General features: G+C 41.9%; 1 protein-coding gene across 3 annotated transcripts in view; it reads right to left on the bottom strand.

The window, feature by feature from the left end:
- Positions 1-18071, bottom strand: part of NUP155 (nucleoporin 155) — a 261773-nt gene that overhangs the window by 126270 nt on the left and 117432 nt on the right. For all 3 annotated transcript variants that reach the window (XM_033932712.1, XM_033932698.1, XM_033932703.1), the window contains exon 17: positions 3289-3351. In XM_033932712.1, coding sequence (XP_033788603.1) covers positions 3289-3351 — 63 coding nt within the window. The remainder of the gene's footprint in view (positions 1-3288; positions 3352-18071) is intronic.

Genomic DNA, 18071 nt, shown 5'->3' with positions numbered 1-18071 from the left:
ATTGACCCCTCCAATCTCAATGATATTACACTTCCCCCCTCCCCATTCGCAGTTTCCACACTCGCAGTTTCATATATTTGCAATTTTTTTTTGGGGGGTGGTAAGCCCCATAGTTTACCACATTCTTGCCTCTCTCCATCCTTCCTCCCAGCATTCCAGCCTTACCTGGTGGTCTAGCAGGCTTTCTGGGCAGGAGCAATCTTCCTACATTCCTGCCCCGTGTAGATCGCCAATAGGAAACGGCTGCCATGAGCTCCCGTAGTAATCTCGAGAAACTAGGGGAACTCATGGCAGTCATTTCCTATTGGCGATCTGCACGGGGCAGGAGAGTAGGAAGATCGCTCCTGCTCCGAAAGCCTGTTAGACCACTAGGTAAGGCCGGGATGCCGGAGGGAAGGCGGAAGGGAAGCAGGGGTGGGTCAGAGCCGAACGAGAAGATATTTGCGGTTTTTCTCAATTCACGGTCCGGCTCTGCCCCTATCCCCCGCAAATACCAAGGGAGAAGTGTATGACCATCAATTCTAAGTTAGAAAAAAATCAGAGGTTGGTTAAATACCAATATGTTATATCTTAGGGCGCCTTATACGAAGCCGCGCTAACCAAAAATCTACCGCCTGCTCAAAAGGAGGCGGTAGTGGCTAGCACACATGGCAATTTAGCACGCGTTATTCCGTGCATTAAGGCCTAGTGCAGCTTTGTAAAAGGAGCCCTTACTATCACAAAAACCAGTAGTGTCCTTTTTCATGGAAAGATAATCCTCAACTTGCAGTTTCATTATCCATTCAAAATACCCCAATAGAAATAGTTTCATCAATTAAAATTTAGGTATCATCATTGACAATAAACTAACCTATTGTCCCCAAATTAGTGCTTTTGTTAAGAACTGCTTTTACAAACTTAAAATGATAAAATCTTTAGTCCATCTCCTAGATACTCCTAGCCTCAATATTCTGATCCACTCCCTTGTTATTTCTAAAACTGATTCGCTATATAAAAAAAATTTGCTATATAAAGGGTTAAGTCAAAAGGATGTTAGACATATCCAATTGATCCAAAACACAGCTGTCAAAATTATCACAAATTCAAAAAAATACGATCACGTTTCTCCCTTGCTTAAGAAGATGCATTGGCTTCCCATCCCCCATCGAATTACGCACAAAATTGCTCTCTTTACTTTCAAATCTCTAAAGTCCAATGAGCCGGTATTTATTAATAAACTTTTGATCTCATTTGAGCCTTCATAAGATCTGCTTCGTAACATACTCTTTATGTCCCTTCATTAAAAATCATTGGGACCCGCCACACTTTTATTTTTTCTGTCACAGCTCCTACTATTTGGAATTCCCTTCCATTACACTTTAGAACAGAACAAAATTTAGATAAATTTAAGGGCAATTTAAAATGTTTTCTTTTTAAATATGCTTATGAGTAATTTACCATTTTGATATTTTATCATTTTTAACTTACCCCCTTCCCTTCCTTGATGTTATTTCCCTTTTTGTTCTCTTTAATACTGTAATGGAGTTCTCCCCCCTTTTCCTCTTGTTTTATATCCTACCCTATGTCATGTTAGTAGATCTGTGCTGTCATGTTTGTCTTAATATTAATTCCCCCCCCATTTATTTTAATGTACAATGCTTTGAATTCTATGTTTAGTGTTTAACCAAAATTTTAATAAACAATGAAAGTAACAGGCTCAAAAGCCATGCACTATGCTACAGAAGCCTGTTTCACTCAACATGTCACGTGACATAAGGGCGCTCTTCCGCCACCTATCCTTCACAAACAAGGTATGATATAGGGGTATTAGAGTCAGAGAACTCCAATCCCTGGCACTCTGGAAGCAAAATGAGGGGTTTGAGAAAAGTTTGAGAACTTAAAAGAAAAAAAAAAAAATCTTAAAAATCCAAGATAGCAGACACTGGTGAATTTTAATGTAAAGAACCAGCTTAAAATCACCTCAGAGCTGACCAAAAACCTCAAAAGAACCTCCCTCCCCCCAAAAAACAAAACAAAAACCCAAACCCCAGGATTTTAGGGAGGGGGACAGTAGAAACATTTTTAAAAAAAGCTTTTGAAGACACCCCAAACCCCACCCTTGTTTTTCTCACAGGTCATCACAGTCTACTCAAAGACCATATGTTGGGGAAATGATGATGATGCTGCTGCCCGCTTCAGCTCCTCTCATGTGTAGCTGTTCTAGGAGAGGCCCTCTGCTTCCAGTTAGTCAGTCACTTTGATGGAATCTTCAGGCTGCTTGTTGATCTCCACGAACCGATCCTCAACCCTCCCAGACCTCTCACGAAAAAGGATGAGATGCAAAATGCAGCCAGCACCATGAGTGCCCACAAAGAATGCTATTAGCACTTAAACAGCCTGTGCTCCAGCCCCTGAGCACGTCAAAGGGGTGAGCAAGCACCAGGAGAAAGGACCCTGAGCTTCTCTAATCTTCAGCAGGCTGGCTGAAACACGTCCCTGAAGGATATACCTGCCAGCTGCAGATTTAAAATCTGTTCCTATCCATGCAGGCAGAATAGACCTTTATTAAAAGGGATCTCTGATTCAACAAAAAAGACCCTAACTAGAGCAAAAAACCGCAAAACTATCACAAAATAAAAAAGAAATAAACCGAGCAGATCAGAAGACACCTTTCATGCTTACCTGCAAAAAGAGAAATTGAAGGGGGCATCAGACTCTTGGGAAAAGGAGGAGGTTTCAAAAGCTGTGATTGACATCTTTCTCAAAAGTTAGACTCGTGCACATATACAAAGAAATGGGATATACTACCAGGACAATGTCTCTACCAATATTTTTCCCGCAACAGCAACTAGGAAAGCTTGTGGAGTGGGGCTGAAAATTGGATTGTTTGGCCCTTCCATTCAAAAAGCTGTTCCATTGTCATTGAGACAGATAATTCTCTCACGTTTAATGAAGCTCTTTTCTGTGCAATTGGCTTTCACAGACATATAGCTGTAGTTCCCTATGGTTAACCAGTAGAAGCCAGTTCCTCCTGCAGTCTAGAATATGTTTTGAGCATTATCTAATTTTTAGCATTAACCAACCCAGACTAAAAAGGACCAAGTTATCAGGCACCAAATGCACTGTATCTTGACTCTGCTGGTAAATACAAGAAGCCAAAAAGTCTGCAACCAGGTGAAGAGGAGAAGAAGAAAACATTTATCAAATAAAATGTGTCAAACTCTCTGAAAAATGGAAGAAAATGATGCTTATTAAATATTCTGTCATTTAACAACAGTAATAAGAAAAAAGAAAACTAAAAATAAATACCTTGCACTGGTGTTCCCAAAAAGCTTGGGTTAGGCACTGGACTGCCAAAAGGTATTGGAGAACCTAAGAATAAAATGAGGTTAACCTATTACTTCCCCAACAAGCTCACTTCTGCACAAGTATATCTTCCTCAGTAGAATCAGATGTCTTCTATACTCCTCCTATACACGATATTTCTGGCAGTACTCTAAGTTAGGAGAAGTTAACAGTATTTGTCTTTATAAAGGATCTTTTACAGACGCTAAATGAAAAGTAGGTATTTCAGGGAATTACTCTTGAAAAGCATGAGCAAGTTCCAGTCACAGATCATTTCTTTCCAACCTTTTCCTATAGCCGTATATTAATAATGGTAGATGATGGCAGAAAAGGTCCAGCTGCCCCATGTAGTCTACCTACCCTGTTTCCCAGAAAATAAGACCTATCCCAAAAATAAGCTCTAGCATGATTTTTAAAGATGCTCCTAATATAAGCCCTACCTCAAAATTAAGCCCTAGTTAAGATCAACCCCTGACTCCCCCCCCCCCCCCGAATGCCCCCGACACTCTCTGACTCCATCTCTGACACTAGTGTTGCCCAATTTGCTTAAAAAATTTGGACTCATCAATTCAGCGACCCTCATCCTGGTGAGACCTGACATACCTCCGCTCTGAGGCCTCCTAAAGCAGCAGTGGCAGCAGCACTCTGAACGGGCTGCTTCATGGTCTTCCCCGCTTGGGCTTTCCCTCTGCCATGGGAGGGTCAGTGGGGTTCTGCTGCACAGGGGGATGGGAGGAAGGGATAGAAAGATGATGCAGAGGGAAGGCCCGGCCAAGGCAGGGAAGAACGGGAAGTAGCCCGTTCAGAGTGCTGCCACCGCAGCTGTTTTTGGAGGCCTCGGAACGGAGGTATGTCAGTCTCACAGTGGGAGGGTCGATGGGTTTCTGCTGCACAAGGGAATGGGTGAGAGGAAAAGAAAGATGCTGAACATGGGGGGGATGAAGGAAAGGGGATGGAGGAGAGGAGAGGAAGGGAGAGATGATTATTGTGCATTAAAAAAAAAAAAAAGACATCCCCTGAAAATAAGCCCAAATGCATTTTTTGGACCCAAAATTAATATAAGACACTGTCTTATTTTCGGGGAATCACGGGTAGTTATTCTCATCTATACTGCAAAGACATACCCCACCATGGTAACATGAACAAGGGTGGGCTCAGAGCCCAGGTAAGAGAGCCACACAGTGGTTACAGGTAAAAGAAAATACTGTTTATTTTAAGTATTAGGTAAGGTCCCAGTTCCATTCATAGGTAGGGGAGAAAAAATAAACACAAAAACTTATGTATATGTAACAAAGTTTGTGGGGCCCTTTTATAAACTAATACAGGTATTTGTCTAGGTGTTATTTCAGTTTTATAAGATTAATGATTTTATTTTACTAGGGATTTTTAGGGGGTTAAGAACGGATGTGAAAATTCAGATTCAAATTGATAATATAATAAAAACTCTCCCCCCCCAACCCTTTTATGAAGCCGCATTAGCATTTTTTTATTGCCTGCTGTGGTGATAAGAGTTCCAATGTTCATAGAAATTCTATGAGCATTAGAGCTTTCATCGCATTGGCCAGTGATAAACGTTTACACGGCATCATAAAAGGGGAGGGGGGTGTTTGGATTATTAGTTATAATATGCATATAGTTACATAATACATATTAAGAGGAGGTCTTAATTTACCAAATTAGTTTAATCAGTGATGGACTTTCTATCTATGTATGGTATTTTCTGTTTATACACTGAGGGCAAGATTCTCAAAAGTTTAACGCTGTCGTTAAACTGTTATCCGGCAGTTTAGCCTGTACGCAGTTTAGCGGCGGATTATCAAAAGGGATCATCTCCCTCTTTAGCGAGGTATCTAGCAATCTCCGACACTGACGTGCAAATGGACTCTTCAACATTGAAATGAGTCCTCCGGTGGACTCTTAAAAAATACCAAGCCATTTTCACAAAGTGGCATTGGTTTTGCAACAAAAAAAAGTGACTGGTCCAGGGGTGCTGGTCAGTGTCAGAGACTGTTAGAAAGCCCTGTGTTGTGATGCAGCGGGAGAGATGCCCATACTCTCCGTTGCATCACAATACTCCTTCCCCCCTGCAGCAGGAGAGATGCCCCCTCTCTTCTGTTGAACTAACCCTCGTGACCCAACCTGACCACCCCCCTCAGCAGGAGAGATGCCCACACTCTCCTGCTGCACTAACCGCCATGACCTGACCACTAAAATACCCCACGCGACCACCCTACTACTGACCCGACCGCACCCCCCCAGCGGAAGAGATGCCCACGCTCCTCTGCTACTAACTGCAGCGACCCGACCACTAAAATACCCCACGCCAGCACCCCAACTGCCCCCCGCAGCGGGAGAGATGCCCACTTTCCCCCACTTTGAAGTGACCCCCTCCCCTGTCTCCGTCACCCTCCTCTCCCTTACTTCAACATAGAGCTGGAGGGATGTGGACATCCTGCATCCTCTTCCTAGCTGCTGCTGCGTGATCTGTAATGGGAATTCCCCTCCCCGGTGCATCTTGGGATGCACCGGAGAGGGGCCTGAGGTTCTGATTGGCCCAGGTTGTTTAAGGCCCCTTCTATGGACACCCCATAGGAGGGGCCTTAGGTACCCGGGCCAATCAGAACCTTAGGACCTCAGAACCTAAGATGCACCGGGGAGGGGAATTCCCATTTTAGACTACGCAGCAGCTGGGAAGAGGATGTCCATGTCCCTCTGGCTCTACGTTGAGGTAAAGGGTGGGGGGGGCAGCGGAGACAGGGGTCACTTCAAAATGGGGGAGAGTATACATCTCTCCCACTGCAGGGGGCGGTCTAATCAGTTTCGGGGCGGTGGTTTGGGTATTTTAGTGGTCGGGTAACTGCGGTTAGTAGCGGGGAGAGTGGGCATCTCTCCTGCTGCGGGGGCGGTCGGGTCAGTGGCAGGGTGGTCGCATGGGGTATTTAGTGGTCGGGTCGCGGCGGTTAGTGCAGCAGGTGATTGGGCATCTTTCCTGCTGCAGGGGGGTGGTCGGGTCAAAGCGGTTAATGCATCAAGAGAGAGTGGGCATCTCTCCTGCTGCAACAGCTGGGTCTGGTTCTCAAACTTCCTTCGCGCACGTTCCTACATTGTCAACGCAAATGGCTCCAAATCCGCTTCGTGGACACCATCCTGCGGGGTCCCACAGGGTTCTCCCCTATCCTCTTTAACATGTATATGACCTCCTTGAAGCTTCTCAAACTATCCCCCCTTGAAACAATATACACATATGCAGACGATATCCTTATCCTCCTCGAAACAGACCAGAACCTTACAAACCTCCAAGAGAACATCACCTCATGCATAATGAGACTTCATGCCTGGTCCCTCTCTGTTCAGATGAAATTAAATGAATCAAAGACAAAACTACTCTGGCTCGGCCCAAAGTTAGTACACCTGCCCACCCTCTTCACTCTACCCACAGGTCCCGCTCTTCACCTTGAGTTCTCAAGCAAGGTCCTCGGCATCATTATCGATTCCTCCCTCTCCCTCAACGATCACCTGAACTCCTTGGCAAAATCATGTTTTTTCAGCCTCCACATGCTGAGGAAAGTTAGATCCTATTTCCACCAAAAACACTTTACCGTCCTGGTACAATCCATCATCTTATCCAAACTCGATTACTGTAATGCCATTTACCTATGCCTAACAAAAAAAAGTCTTCACAGACTCCAGCTCATCCAGAATACTGCGGCCAAACTGATTTTTGCTAAACGCAAATTTGATTACGTCTCCCCCTTACTTACCAATCTTCACTGGCTCCCTGTACTTTCCAGAATTCACTTCAAATGTTCCTGTCTGGCTTTCAAGATAATTCATGGCATCCTTCCGCCACTAATCCCTCTATCCTTCCTCGCCCAAACACCTGCTACCACCAGATCTGCCCACAGACATAAACTATCCTTCCCCTCTCTACATGGCATCCCCCATGCAGGCAAACTGGGAAGATCCCTCCTCTCCAAAATCACGGGCCTTTGGAACGATCTCACTATCCCGCTGCGGAACCTGGGCTCCCTCCAACTGTTCCGAAAACAACTGAAAACCTGGCTTTTCTCTAATACATAACATCTCCTGCTTACTTCCCCCCTTTTTCATATGCTCTTGTAAACTCTCTCTCCCCTCTCTTCTTGTATTTTTAAGCTTTGTAAACCGTGTCGAGCTCCGCTTCCGTGGAGATGATGCGGTATATAAACTTAAGGCTTAGTTTAGTTTAGTTTAGTCTGCGGGTATTTTAGGACAGCGGGAAAGTGCGGGCTGTTGTGGGTTTTTTTTTTTCTTGACAGCATTTTTTCTGGTCATGTACCCATCACTATCACCAGTGATGGGAACATGCAAATTTAACGAATCTTTGCTGCTGTCCGCTGTTGAAGATTTCCTGGAATTTACAGGTATGACAGGTGTCACAGATGATATGAACACTACTAGACTTTGTGAATGAATCAAAATTAAGTGAATATACTAAAGTTTAGGGAATTAAAATGAGGTCTAGTGAAAAAGTCTGAGACATTGTAATTACAGATTGAAAAGTTTAAATTGTTGTATTTTTGACTTTGTGACTCTTAAGACATAGGCAAATTTATGTACCATTGTTCATATACATCTATGGGATTTAAAGATAAGGTTCTCAGAGGAGCAGGAAACTTGGGTTTTTTACAGAGAGAATCTATTCCTTATAGATTAGAACATACAATGATAATTGGGAGGTCATACAGAAGTTAGGATTTGTCTGCAGGATGCAGGCCTTTTATCAACATGATTGGTGTGTATGAAAAGGTCAGAAATCAAAAGTGATACACTGCCACCTGCTGGGTTTAAAAACTTAACATTAGAATGGACTTAACATTAAAATTAAGGATTTAAATGTAACATTGACGTAAGGCATTCTTGGAAAGGAAGTCATGTGATCAACTGAGCCATTGTATTCCAATTATTACAACTAATGTCACATATGGTATAAATCTGGTTGTCATTGATTTTTTTCCCTTTGGAGAGCACTGAAATTTTGATTGCATGCATTGGTTCTCCCCAGGCATGTAAAGCATTAATAAACTTACATGTATTTGATTATTACATGACTTTTTCTCATGTCTGTTATTTGAATTCACAGAACGGAGTCTCTAGCCCAGTTATGTTGGGAGAGAGATTCCATTCTGGCAATTCTTTTGGCCCTGCTGTTCAAGTCTTCCAGCCTGGCTGATCTCATTTACATTTGTGTGTTTTTTTGTTTTTTTTTAGAATGTCTTGGTTTTTTAGATTTGTTATGAAAATGGCTGCGTTAGCAGAACATCGCTTTTTAATGCGGGCTTTTGAGAATTCTGGCCTGAGTTCTTGTTTGTCTGACACTTCACTAACAAAAAGATTTAAACATAAATGTAACACTGTTCTCCATGGTATACATTACTGGTACTCAGCACAGCAGCATCCTTTACTTGTCTCTGGCCTGGTTCCCCAGTTACCAGTAGTCTCTAGCAAGTATTTGGGTCAGAATCCAAAGCTACAATGTTCCAAGTTGAACAACCTAACTTTAGCAGTTGCAGTTCACATGTAGATAGTGGAGACATATGCAGTTAGGCATCGCTGCTTCCTTCTGGGCCTCCTGAATCTAGCTGTGCCTCAGGTTTTTATACTTCCTGGACCATGCCCTCCTAGCTCCATTCCTTCTATGTCACTTCCCCCCTTGGGCGGGACTATGGGTTTTAAGGTGATACTGTGAAGAAGTATCCTTAAATGGAAACGGCAGCGCCCTATAGACTTCCTCACACCCACCTATTAGCAAGGAAAAACACTTTGGTTCTCTTCCCTCCTTGGTACATGATTATACAGGATACCAAAGCTAATCCAACATCCAGTGTCTTTCCAGGTCTCAGATCTATGTGTGATAATATAAACTATCACCAAAATGAGACATAGGTTGTCACTTGAACATTCTAAGATGTCTCACTATTGCTAGACAGTACCCAGCAAAGATCAAACTATCAATACCAATATGACATTGTGTGGACTTCTTGCTGATGACAATATGGTCACTCCAATGCCTATAATATTTTTGTTTGTGTTTCTATCTATTTAAAGCCGCTTTTAATGTTTAACCATCCTGCAAAGGACGCTCTCTTTGAATTTGATTGATTCATGTAGTATCAGTTCCCTTCCTAATGTCCATTCCACTTGTTCTTTCTTTATAAATAATGTAGTTCTACCGCCTTCCTTCTGTACCAGCTCGTCCGTTAGTCTTTGTACGATATACCTCTACTATACTCTAATTTTAAATACTTGCATTTTTAATATGGTATATACACTGCCTTGAAGTCTGATTTGGAGGTATAATAAGATTTTAATAAACTTGAAACTTGTTTCCTTTATCCACTCTTTCCTTCATCATTATCACTTCTCCCTTTCCCCTCTGCTTTTCAGGGAGTGAAAGGAAGATTGTTTGGAATTTTGCAACCCTTCAATCCAATTCCTACAGCCCTCAAAGAATATGACTGCAAAACAAAGACTATCCAGCCTGTTGTACATCATTTGGAGTACCAATGTTCCCTCTAAGCTGAGTGCATGAGTAATTGCTCATAAATTCTAGGAGCATTGCTCACAGATTTTACATCGTCACTCACAAAAATACTTGCAAATCTGGAAAATTGTTGTTATTCAGAACTTGTTGCTCACACAAAAAGTTGTTTTGTTTTTTTACAACTTGGCGCTTACATGAGAAAATATTTGAATGCACCCAGCCAATCTTTAGAGGGAGCATTGCCACAGATCCCAGATGATCCCCAAACTTTCTCACAGCACTAGAAATCCTCTACAGGAACTGATGGTCCAGCAAAATTGACATTTCCTTCTGAATCCTGTCTGGTGACCTGTGTGAAATCAGATCCCTTAACAGACCAAACTGATGAAAGTTGGCTACCATGAGAGAGGATGCTCTAGGGGCTAATTACTAAAGGGTCCTTTACTAAAGTGCATTAAACAGTTAACATGTGAATTATTTTATTTATTTATTTAGATTTCTAGCCCTCCCTCCCTAGGAGCCGAGAATGGGATACAACTATACATTCACAATGTTTTCAAAACAGACAATTTAGGGTACATACACATTATTTTGGAATAGGACTAGGCATACAAGTAAGGGTACATTTACATTATATTGGCATAGGACAGGGTATATTCACATTATACTAGGTAATTAGGTGCGGGATATAGTGACTTATTCTTAATATATTGGCAGAATAACGTACTATACTCAGCAAGTACTCAGTCTAGGCTTATAGTGATGCAATCATAATGTGTTGGGGTGTCAGGATAGGGTACTGTCTCCATATATTTGAGTCAAGGGTTAGGATTGACAGTGGTACATTCTGATTTCTGGTTTTTGTTCATACTGTCAAAGCCTGGTCATTGAGGTCTCAAGGTGGATATGCATTGGTTTGAGAACAATATGGTTTTTACCGCTTTCCGGTGAATTAGTCTATACCAGTGGTCTCAAACTCAAACCCTATGCAGGGCCACATTTTGAATTTGTAGGTACTTGGAGGGCCGCAGAAAAAATAGTTAATGTCTTATTAAAGAAATGACAATTTTGCATGAGGTAAAACACTTTATAGTTTATAAATCTTTCCCCCACTCCCCGAAGGCCTGCATGTTCCTCCCTTCTTTGCAGCATCCTCCAGCTTCTTCCCTGGCCTCCCGGTCTTAGTTTCAGCTAATTACCGCAGTCTGCAGAGAATATCACCGGTGCTGTAACGTTCCTTGCAAGCTGCCATTGGCCTCTGCAGCACATTCCCTCTGCTGCAGTCCTGCCTCTCTTCTGACTTCAGGGTCAGTATCGCGGCAGAGGGAACATGCTGCTGAAAACGACGGCAGCCTGCAAGGATCGCTACAGCACCGTCGAATCTCTCTGCAGGTTGCGGTAATTATCTGAAGGTAAGAGCGGGAGGCCAGGTGGGAAGCCGGAGGACGCTGCAAAGAGTGGGCAGCACTAGTACAGACAGCACTAATACAGACTGTGGGCTGCAAAATAGTACCTGGTGGGCCGCGAGTTTGAGACCACTGGTCTACACCAACTTACCACACAAGCATAGCGACAACCACATTTCAAAACAGCGCACACTAATTTAAACAAAAACTGCATGCTGTATAAAAGAACAGGAACTAACTGACTTGTACCAGACTAGGAAAGCAAAGGTTTCCAATACACAGAAAATTGCTCACGTTTCCAGACTTTTGATCAATCAACTGGCCTTCACCACACTCCAAAAAAACAGCGCCAGCAGGCCCTAACAGTGGGCTGCCTCTATTGGCATATGACACACAATTACTATGTCCATTTGATGTTGGCTCCTCAAATTGTACGGTATTGTGTTCCTCTAAATTGTATTTTATCTCCCAGAGGTTGACTCAAAATGAGTTGAAAATAAATGCCAGTAAATCTGAAACTGCTATCTTCTCTTGGTATTCAAATTATTCCCCATTATCTGGTCCCCCTGTTGATGCACCCTTTTTAAGGAGCATTTTGTGAAAACTTTTGGGGCCACTCTTGATGAGGCTTTCAGCTTCAATTTACACATTTCTAAATTGTTAATGGAAATACTTATTTGATCATAAATAGGTTGGCTCTGGCTGCTCTCTTTTAGAGTCTGATTTCCTAAGTATGCTAACCCTGGCACTGATTCTCTCTAGACTGGATAAATAATTCTCTTTACATAAAAATTGTTTTCTTTCAATTGCAGGAATTGCATTTGATTCAGAAAGCTTCTACTAAGGAGAGAGAAAGTCACGCCAGTATGCTGAAAAACGACTTATTTCCTCAGCTCTCACAGCACCCTACCTTTAATCTCTCTAATCTGTTTCCATCAACTTCCTTTTTTAGCTATTATTTCATGATATTAGCTGGCAGTCTTTTGTGGACATTGAGCAAATCAGGAAATTTGCTGCGTAGAGATCTGGAAAAGGTCCCAACGTGATCAATGGGGAAAACCTCGCACCGCCATGCTTCTCAGGCCACGGACTTGGACTCTGAATTTGACTCCCATCAATCTACATGCAAAGTTTTACAGACTATTAATAGCATGCAGAAATTACCTCGAGTAGTGGAGATAGTTCTACAGGAGATCCGAGAGGAAATTAAATATCTAGGGAGGAAATTTTGGATCGTTTGGAGGGCCTGAGAGCTGACTTGCATGAACTAGGCAGTCAAGTGACTGGCGTGGAGGTTAAACTCAAGGAACATGAGGATTTTCTTACCTCTACAAAGGATTGTATCAGCAAAATTTACTACCTAATACAAAGATCTACTTTATAAAATGGATGATTTGGAAAATCGGGGACACCGTAATAACTTGCAGTTCCGTAGAATTCTGGAGGACAGTGACACTGAAGATGTACCAACCATAATCCAGATGCTGTGTCAGGCCTCTTTGCTCCTGGAGTGTGCACATTGCTCCCTTGGTAGCCTGCTGGAAAAATTATCCCCACAATATCATTGCTTGATTTTCACATTTTACTGAGAAGGAACAGAATTTGAGCAAGGCTCGCCAAACTCCTGATCTTTTCTACAACGAAGCAAAAATCACAGTTTACCAGGACTTCCTGCTTATAATCTTCAACAGCATCGTGAATTGAAGCCGGCTTTTGACCTTTTGCACAAAGTTAATATAAAGTATAGTTGGGCCTTTCCATTTGCCTTCAGTTTTCCCACTGGTGGTTAGGTTGCATCATGTTCGATTGCTGGGGGTAGCTTGGAAAATTCTTCACAAGGCTGTCTGTCTTCTAATTGACAACCCCCTAGCTCTGTTGCCCCTGCTACATGAGCTAGAATGCAGCGTTGGCAAAGGGCAGAGAAAACAAAGGATAGGGTTATGGAGGAGAGTAAACAGTGGAGTGCTCAGGGTCTGTTCTGGGACCAGTGCTATTTAACTTATTTATAAACTATCTAGAAATCAGAACCATGAGTGAGGCGATTAAATTTGCAGATGACACTAAACTGTTCAAAGTTCAAAGTTGTTAAAACGCATGCAGATTGTGAAAAATTGCAGGCAAACATTAGGAAACTGGAAGACTGGGCGTCCATGTGGTAGATAAAATTTAATGTGGACAAATGCAAAGTGATGCACATTGGGAATAACAACCCAAATCACAGTTACCGGATGCTAGGGTACACCTTGGAAATTAGCACCCAAGAAAACGATCTGGGTGTCATCGTAGAGAATATGATGAAACCTTCCGCCCAATATGTGGCAGCAGCCAAAAAAGCAAACAGGATGCTAGGAATTATTAAAAAAAGGATGGTTAACAAGACTAAGAATATTATAATGCCCCTGAATCACTCCATGGTGCAACCTTATCTGGAATACTGCATTCAATTCTGGTCTCCTTATCTCAAGAAAGATATAGTGGCGCTAGAAAATGGTTAAAGAAGAGCGATCAATATGATAAAGAGGATGGAACTCCTCTCATATGAGGTAAGACTAACAAGGTTAGGGCTTTTCAGCTTGGAAAACAGACGGCTCAGGGGCGATATGATTGAAGTCTGCAAAATCCTGAGTGAAGTAGAACAGGTACAAGTGGATCAATTTTTTACTCCTTCAAAAACTACAAAGACTAGGGGATACTTGAAGTTACAGGGAAATACTTTTAAAACCAATAGGAGGAAAAAAATTTCCACTCAGAGAATAGTTAAGCTCTGGAATATATTGCTAGAGGTTGTGGTAAAAGCAGATAGGATAGCTGGTTTTCAGAAAGGTTTAGATAATTTCCTGGAGGAAAAGTCCATGGTCTGTTATTGACGGGAGTTAAGTAAAAATATCGGTTTTCTAATAAATATACATTAAGTGCGATTTATCTTTGTTTTGGCAGGAAGAAGTTTCACTCTGTTATCGATCCAGCTTACAGGGACTCTCTGAAGAAGCCTACGGCGAAACGCTGGAGTGAGACTGCTTCCTATCCACCTGTGCAAGTTAAGTTTAAGTTTTTTCAAACACTTGGAGCGTTAAAGACACCATTGATTATAGAATTTTGTTATCACAGTTAATTTCATCTCACAAGCCTTTAAAGAATTCTTTCTACCAACAAAGATGATGCGATGATGGAGCATTGAAACACTTACAGGGGCTTGTCCCCGGTTTGTGATTTCACCACCTTTTTCAAGGTTCTGAGCACCTCTATGGTTGAAAGTGTTTTCATATATGAAGTTCTCCTTGTTTTGTTAGTTGTTTGGTTCTACTCTTTGGGGGACTGTGTTATATACATATTTTGACACAGTAGTTTTTTGACTGTTATTGAGAAAGACATGAAGGAAGCCACTGCTTGCCCTGGATTGGTAGCATGGAATACTGCTACTCCTTAGGTTTTGCAACTAGACAACAGGGTTTTTTGGGGGGATAACTTGTAAATACTTATATTCAACAATCTTATTTTAGCACGTGCTTTAATTTTGTTAAAAGACTAGTAAATCAGTCCGTTTATATTAAACATATGAATCATTACCTGATTCAGCAACTAGCACTCATCCCTATAATTTAAAGGGGAGGTAGAAGTATCATAAATATGCATAATTCTCAGTAAAGAGACCTCTTATAACCTGGATGTTATTTCAAGTCTTCATTCTGAATGCATGTGATGTAATCATCTACTTCAAAACCTCCTTCCTACCCTAAAGTCTTTGTTATTAATTTATTAGTTTATTAATTAAAATGAAATGAAAAAATATATATAACTAGCTAAGGGAGTACAATTTTCCATTAATTATGTGCAATTCTAAAAATATTTAGTACAAGAGCAACAACACTTATCTTAATGGCTTCTCAGCAAGAGCCAACGTTGGGGGACCATGAACTGCAGTGAACTGCCAGTTCATTGTCGCCCAACGTTGGCTCTGGCTGAGAAGCCATTTCTAACAATTTTATAAACGATATTGCTGAAGGGCTGTCAGGTAAAATTTGCTTCTTTGCGGATGATACCAAAATCTGTAATAGAGTAGACACCAGATGGCATGAATAACATGAAGAAAGACCTAGTGAAGCTTGAAGAATGGTCTGAAATTTGGCAGGTAAAATTTAATTCTAAGAACTGCAAGGTCATGCATTTGGGCTGCAAAAACCCGAGGGAACGGTACAGTTTAGGGGGGTGAAGAACTTATGTGCACGACAGAAGAGTGGAACTTGGATGTGATTATATGTGATGATCTTAAGGTGGTCAAACAGGTTGAAAAGGTGACGGTGAAAGCTAGAAGGAAGCTAGGGTGTATAGGAGGTTTTGATGCCCCTGTATAAGACTTTGGTGAGACTTCATTTAGAATATTGTGTACAATTCTGGAGGCCTTCAAAAAAAATATAAAAAGAATGTAGTCGGTCCAGAGGAAGGCTACTAAACTGGTGCATGGTCTTCATCATAAGGCATATGGAGACAGACTTAAAGATCTCAATCTGTATAATTTGGAGGAAAGGCAGGAGAGGGGAGATATGATAAAGACATTTAAATACCTACATGATGTAAATGTGTATGAGTCGAGTCTCTTTCATTTGAAAGGAAGCTCTGGAATGAGATGGCATAGGATGAAGTTAAGAGGTGATAGGCTCAGGAGTAATCCAAGGAAATATCTTTTTGCAGAAAAGGGTGGTAGTTGTATGGAACAGTCTCCCAGAAGAGGTGGTGGAGACAGAGATTGTGTCTGAATTTAAGAGAGCCTGGGATCGGCACATGGGATCTCTTAAAGAGAGGAAGAGATAATGGTCACTTCGGAAGGGCAAACTGGATGGGCCATTTGGCCTTTATCTCCCAATAGGCAAGGCCCCAGGCTTGGATGGTTTATCTAACAAATTTTATAGGACTTTTGCTTCTGACTTAGCCCCACTGTTAACTATGAACATTAATTCTCTTCGGGAGGGAGACTTCTTGCCTCCTAAGATGGGGGCATGGATAGTGGTTATACAAAAACTAGAGAAAGATCACATGGATTGTACTTTCTATAGATCCATTTCCATTGTCAACACTGATGTTAAGATGCTGGCTAAGTCTAGGCCAATTGTATGTCCACCACTCTCCCTACCTTGATCCACCCTGACCAGGTGGGGTTCATCACTCTGCGCCAGGTATCCGACAATATGTGGAGGATGACTGGCTTAATATACCTCTCACAAACTCATGGGAACCTTGTATGCCTTCTTAGACTAGATGCCGAAAAGGCATTTGATAGGGTCCACTGGGCCTTTTTAGATGGTGCCTTTAAAAAATGTGAATTTGGTCCCTTTTTCTGTATGTGGATATGGGCCTTGTACAAATCTCTGGTGTGTCTGTGTTATTGGAGGAAATTCTGGTTTTTACCCTCTCACTAGGGGTAACCAACAGGGATGTCCCTTGTTCCTTCTCCTTTTTGTCTTGGCTATGGAGCTTTTGCAGCAGTGTTGAGATCCAGCCCTGATATTATGGGCACTCAAGAGGGGGATTGGGAATACAAATTGACTTTATTTGTAACATACATAGTAACATAGTAGATGACGGCAGATAAAGACCCGAATGGTCCATCCAATCTGCCCAACCTGAGTCAATTTAAACTTTTTAAATTTTTTCTTCTTAGCTATCTCTGGGCAAGAATCCAAAGCTCTTCCCAGTACTGTGCTTGGGTTCTAACTGCCGAAATCTCCGTCAAAACCTACTTCAGCCCATCTACACCCTCCCAGCCATTGAAGCCCTCTCCAGCCCATCCTCCCCCAAATGGCCATATACAGACACTGACTGTGCAAGTCTGCCCAGTACTGGCCTTAGTTCAATATTTAATATTATTTTCTGATTCTAGATCCTTTGTGTTCATCCTATGCTTCTTTGAACTCAGTCACCATTTTCCTCTCCACCACCTCTCTTGGGAGCGCATTCCAGGCATCCACCACCCTCTCCATAAAGTAGAATTTCCTAACATTGCCTTTGAATCTACCACCCCTCAACCTCAAATTATGTCCTCTAGTTTTACTATTTTCCTTTCTCTGGAAAAGATTTTGTTCTACGTTAATACCCTTCTGAATCATATCTCCCCTGTCTCTCCTTTCCTCTAGGGTATACATATTCAGGGCTTCCAGTCTCTCCTCATATGTCTTCTGGCGCAAGCCTCCCATCATTTTCGTAGCCCTCCTCTGGACCGCCTCAAGTCTTCTTACGTCCTTCGCCAGATACGGCCTCCAAAACTGAACACAATACTCCAAGTGGGGCCTTACCAATGACCTGTACAGGGTCATTAACTTGTCCTTTGATCTCCCTCCTGAACCTCCTGACAGAGATCTCTGCTTAGTTAATATGGCTAAGACGGTGGGTTTGGCACTTGGTCTATCTCTTCTTTCTACTTTTCAATCTAATTTTAAGATATGCTGGGCTACTAAAAGTATAAAATATCTGGGATTTCACTTGACTGATAAAAGTGAAAGATTTATTTTCTACTAATTACCCTGCCCTAGTAAGCAAGATTCAACAGGACCTAGAGAGATGGGATAGTAGTGATTTGTCTTGGTTCGACAGAACTGCAACACTTAAAATAAATGTGCTGCCTCATTTGCTCTATCTATTTCAGGTACTTTCTCTTCAATTGCCTAGAAATTTTTTCATCATCATTACAAGACCAGTTAATTCACTTTATTTGAAATAATAAGAACCATATTATAACCTTAGAAAAGGTATGGGGCGCCTTAACTATGCCAAAAGGACAAACCTGTGAAACTGAAATTGCAATCTAACACTGCAAAACAGATATA

The sequence above is a fragment of the Geotrypetes seraphini genome, chromosome 1, assembly GCF_902459505.1.
Source record: "Geotrypetes seraphini chromosome 1, aGeoSer1.1, whole genome shotgun sequence".
In the NCBI taxonomy this organism is placed as follows: Eukaryota; Metazoa; Chordata; class Amphibia; order Gymnophiona; family Dermophiidae; genus Geotrypetes; species Geotrypetes seraphini.
Note: the sequence above shows the minus strand (reverse complement) of the source record. Positions and strands in the feature narration are given on the sequence as shown.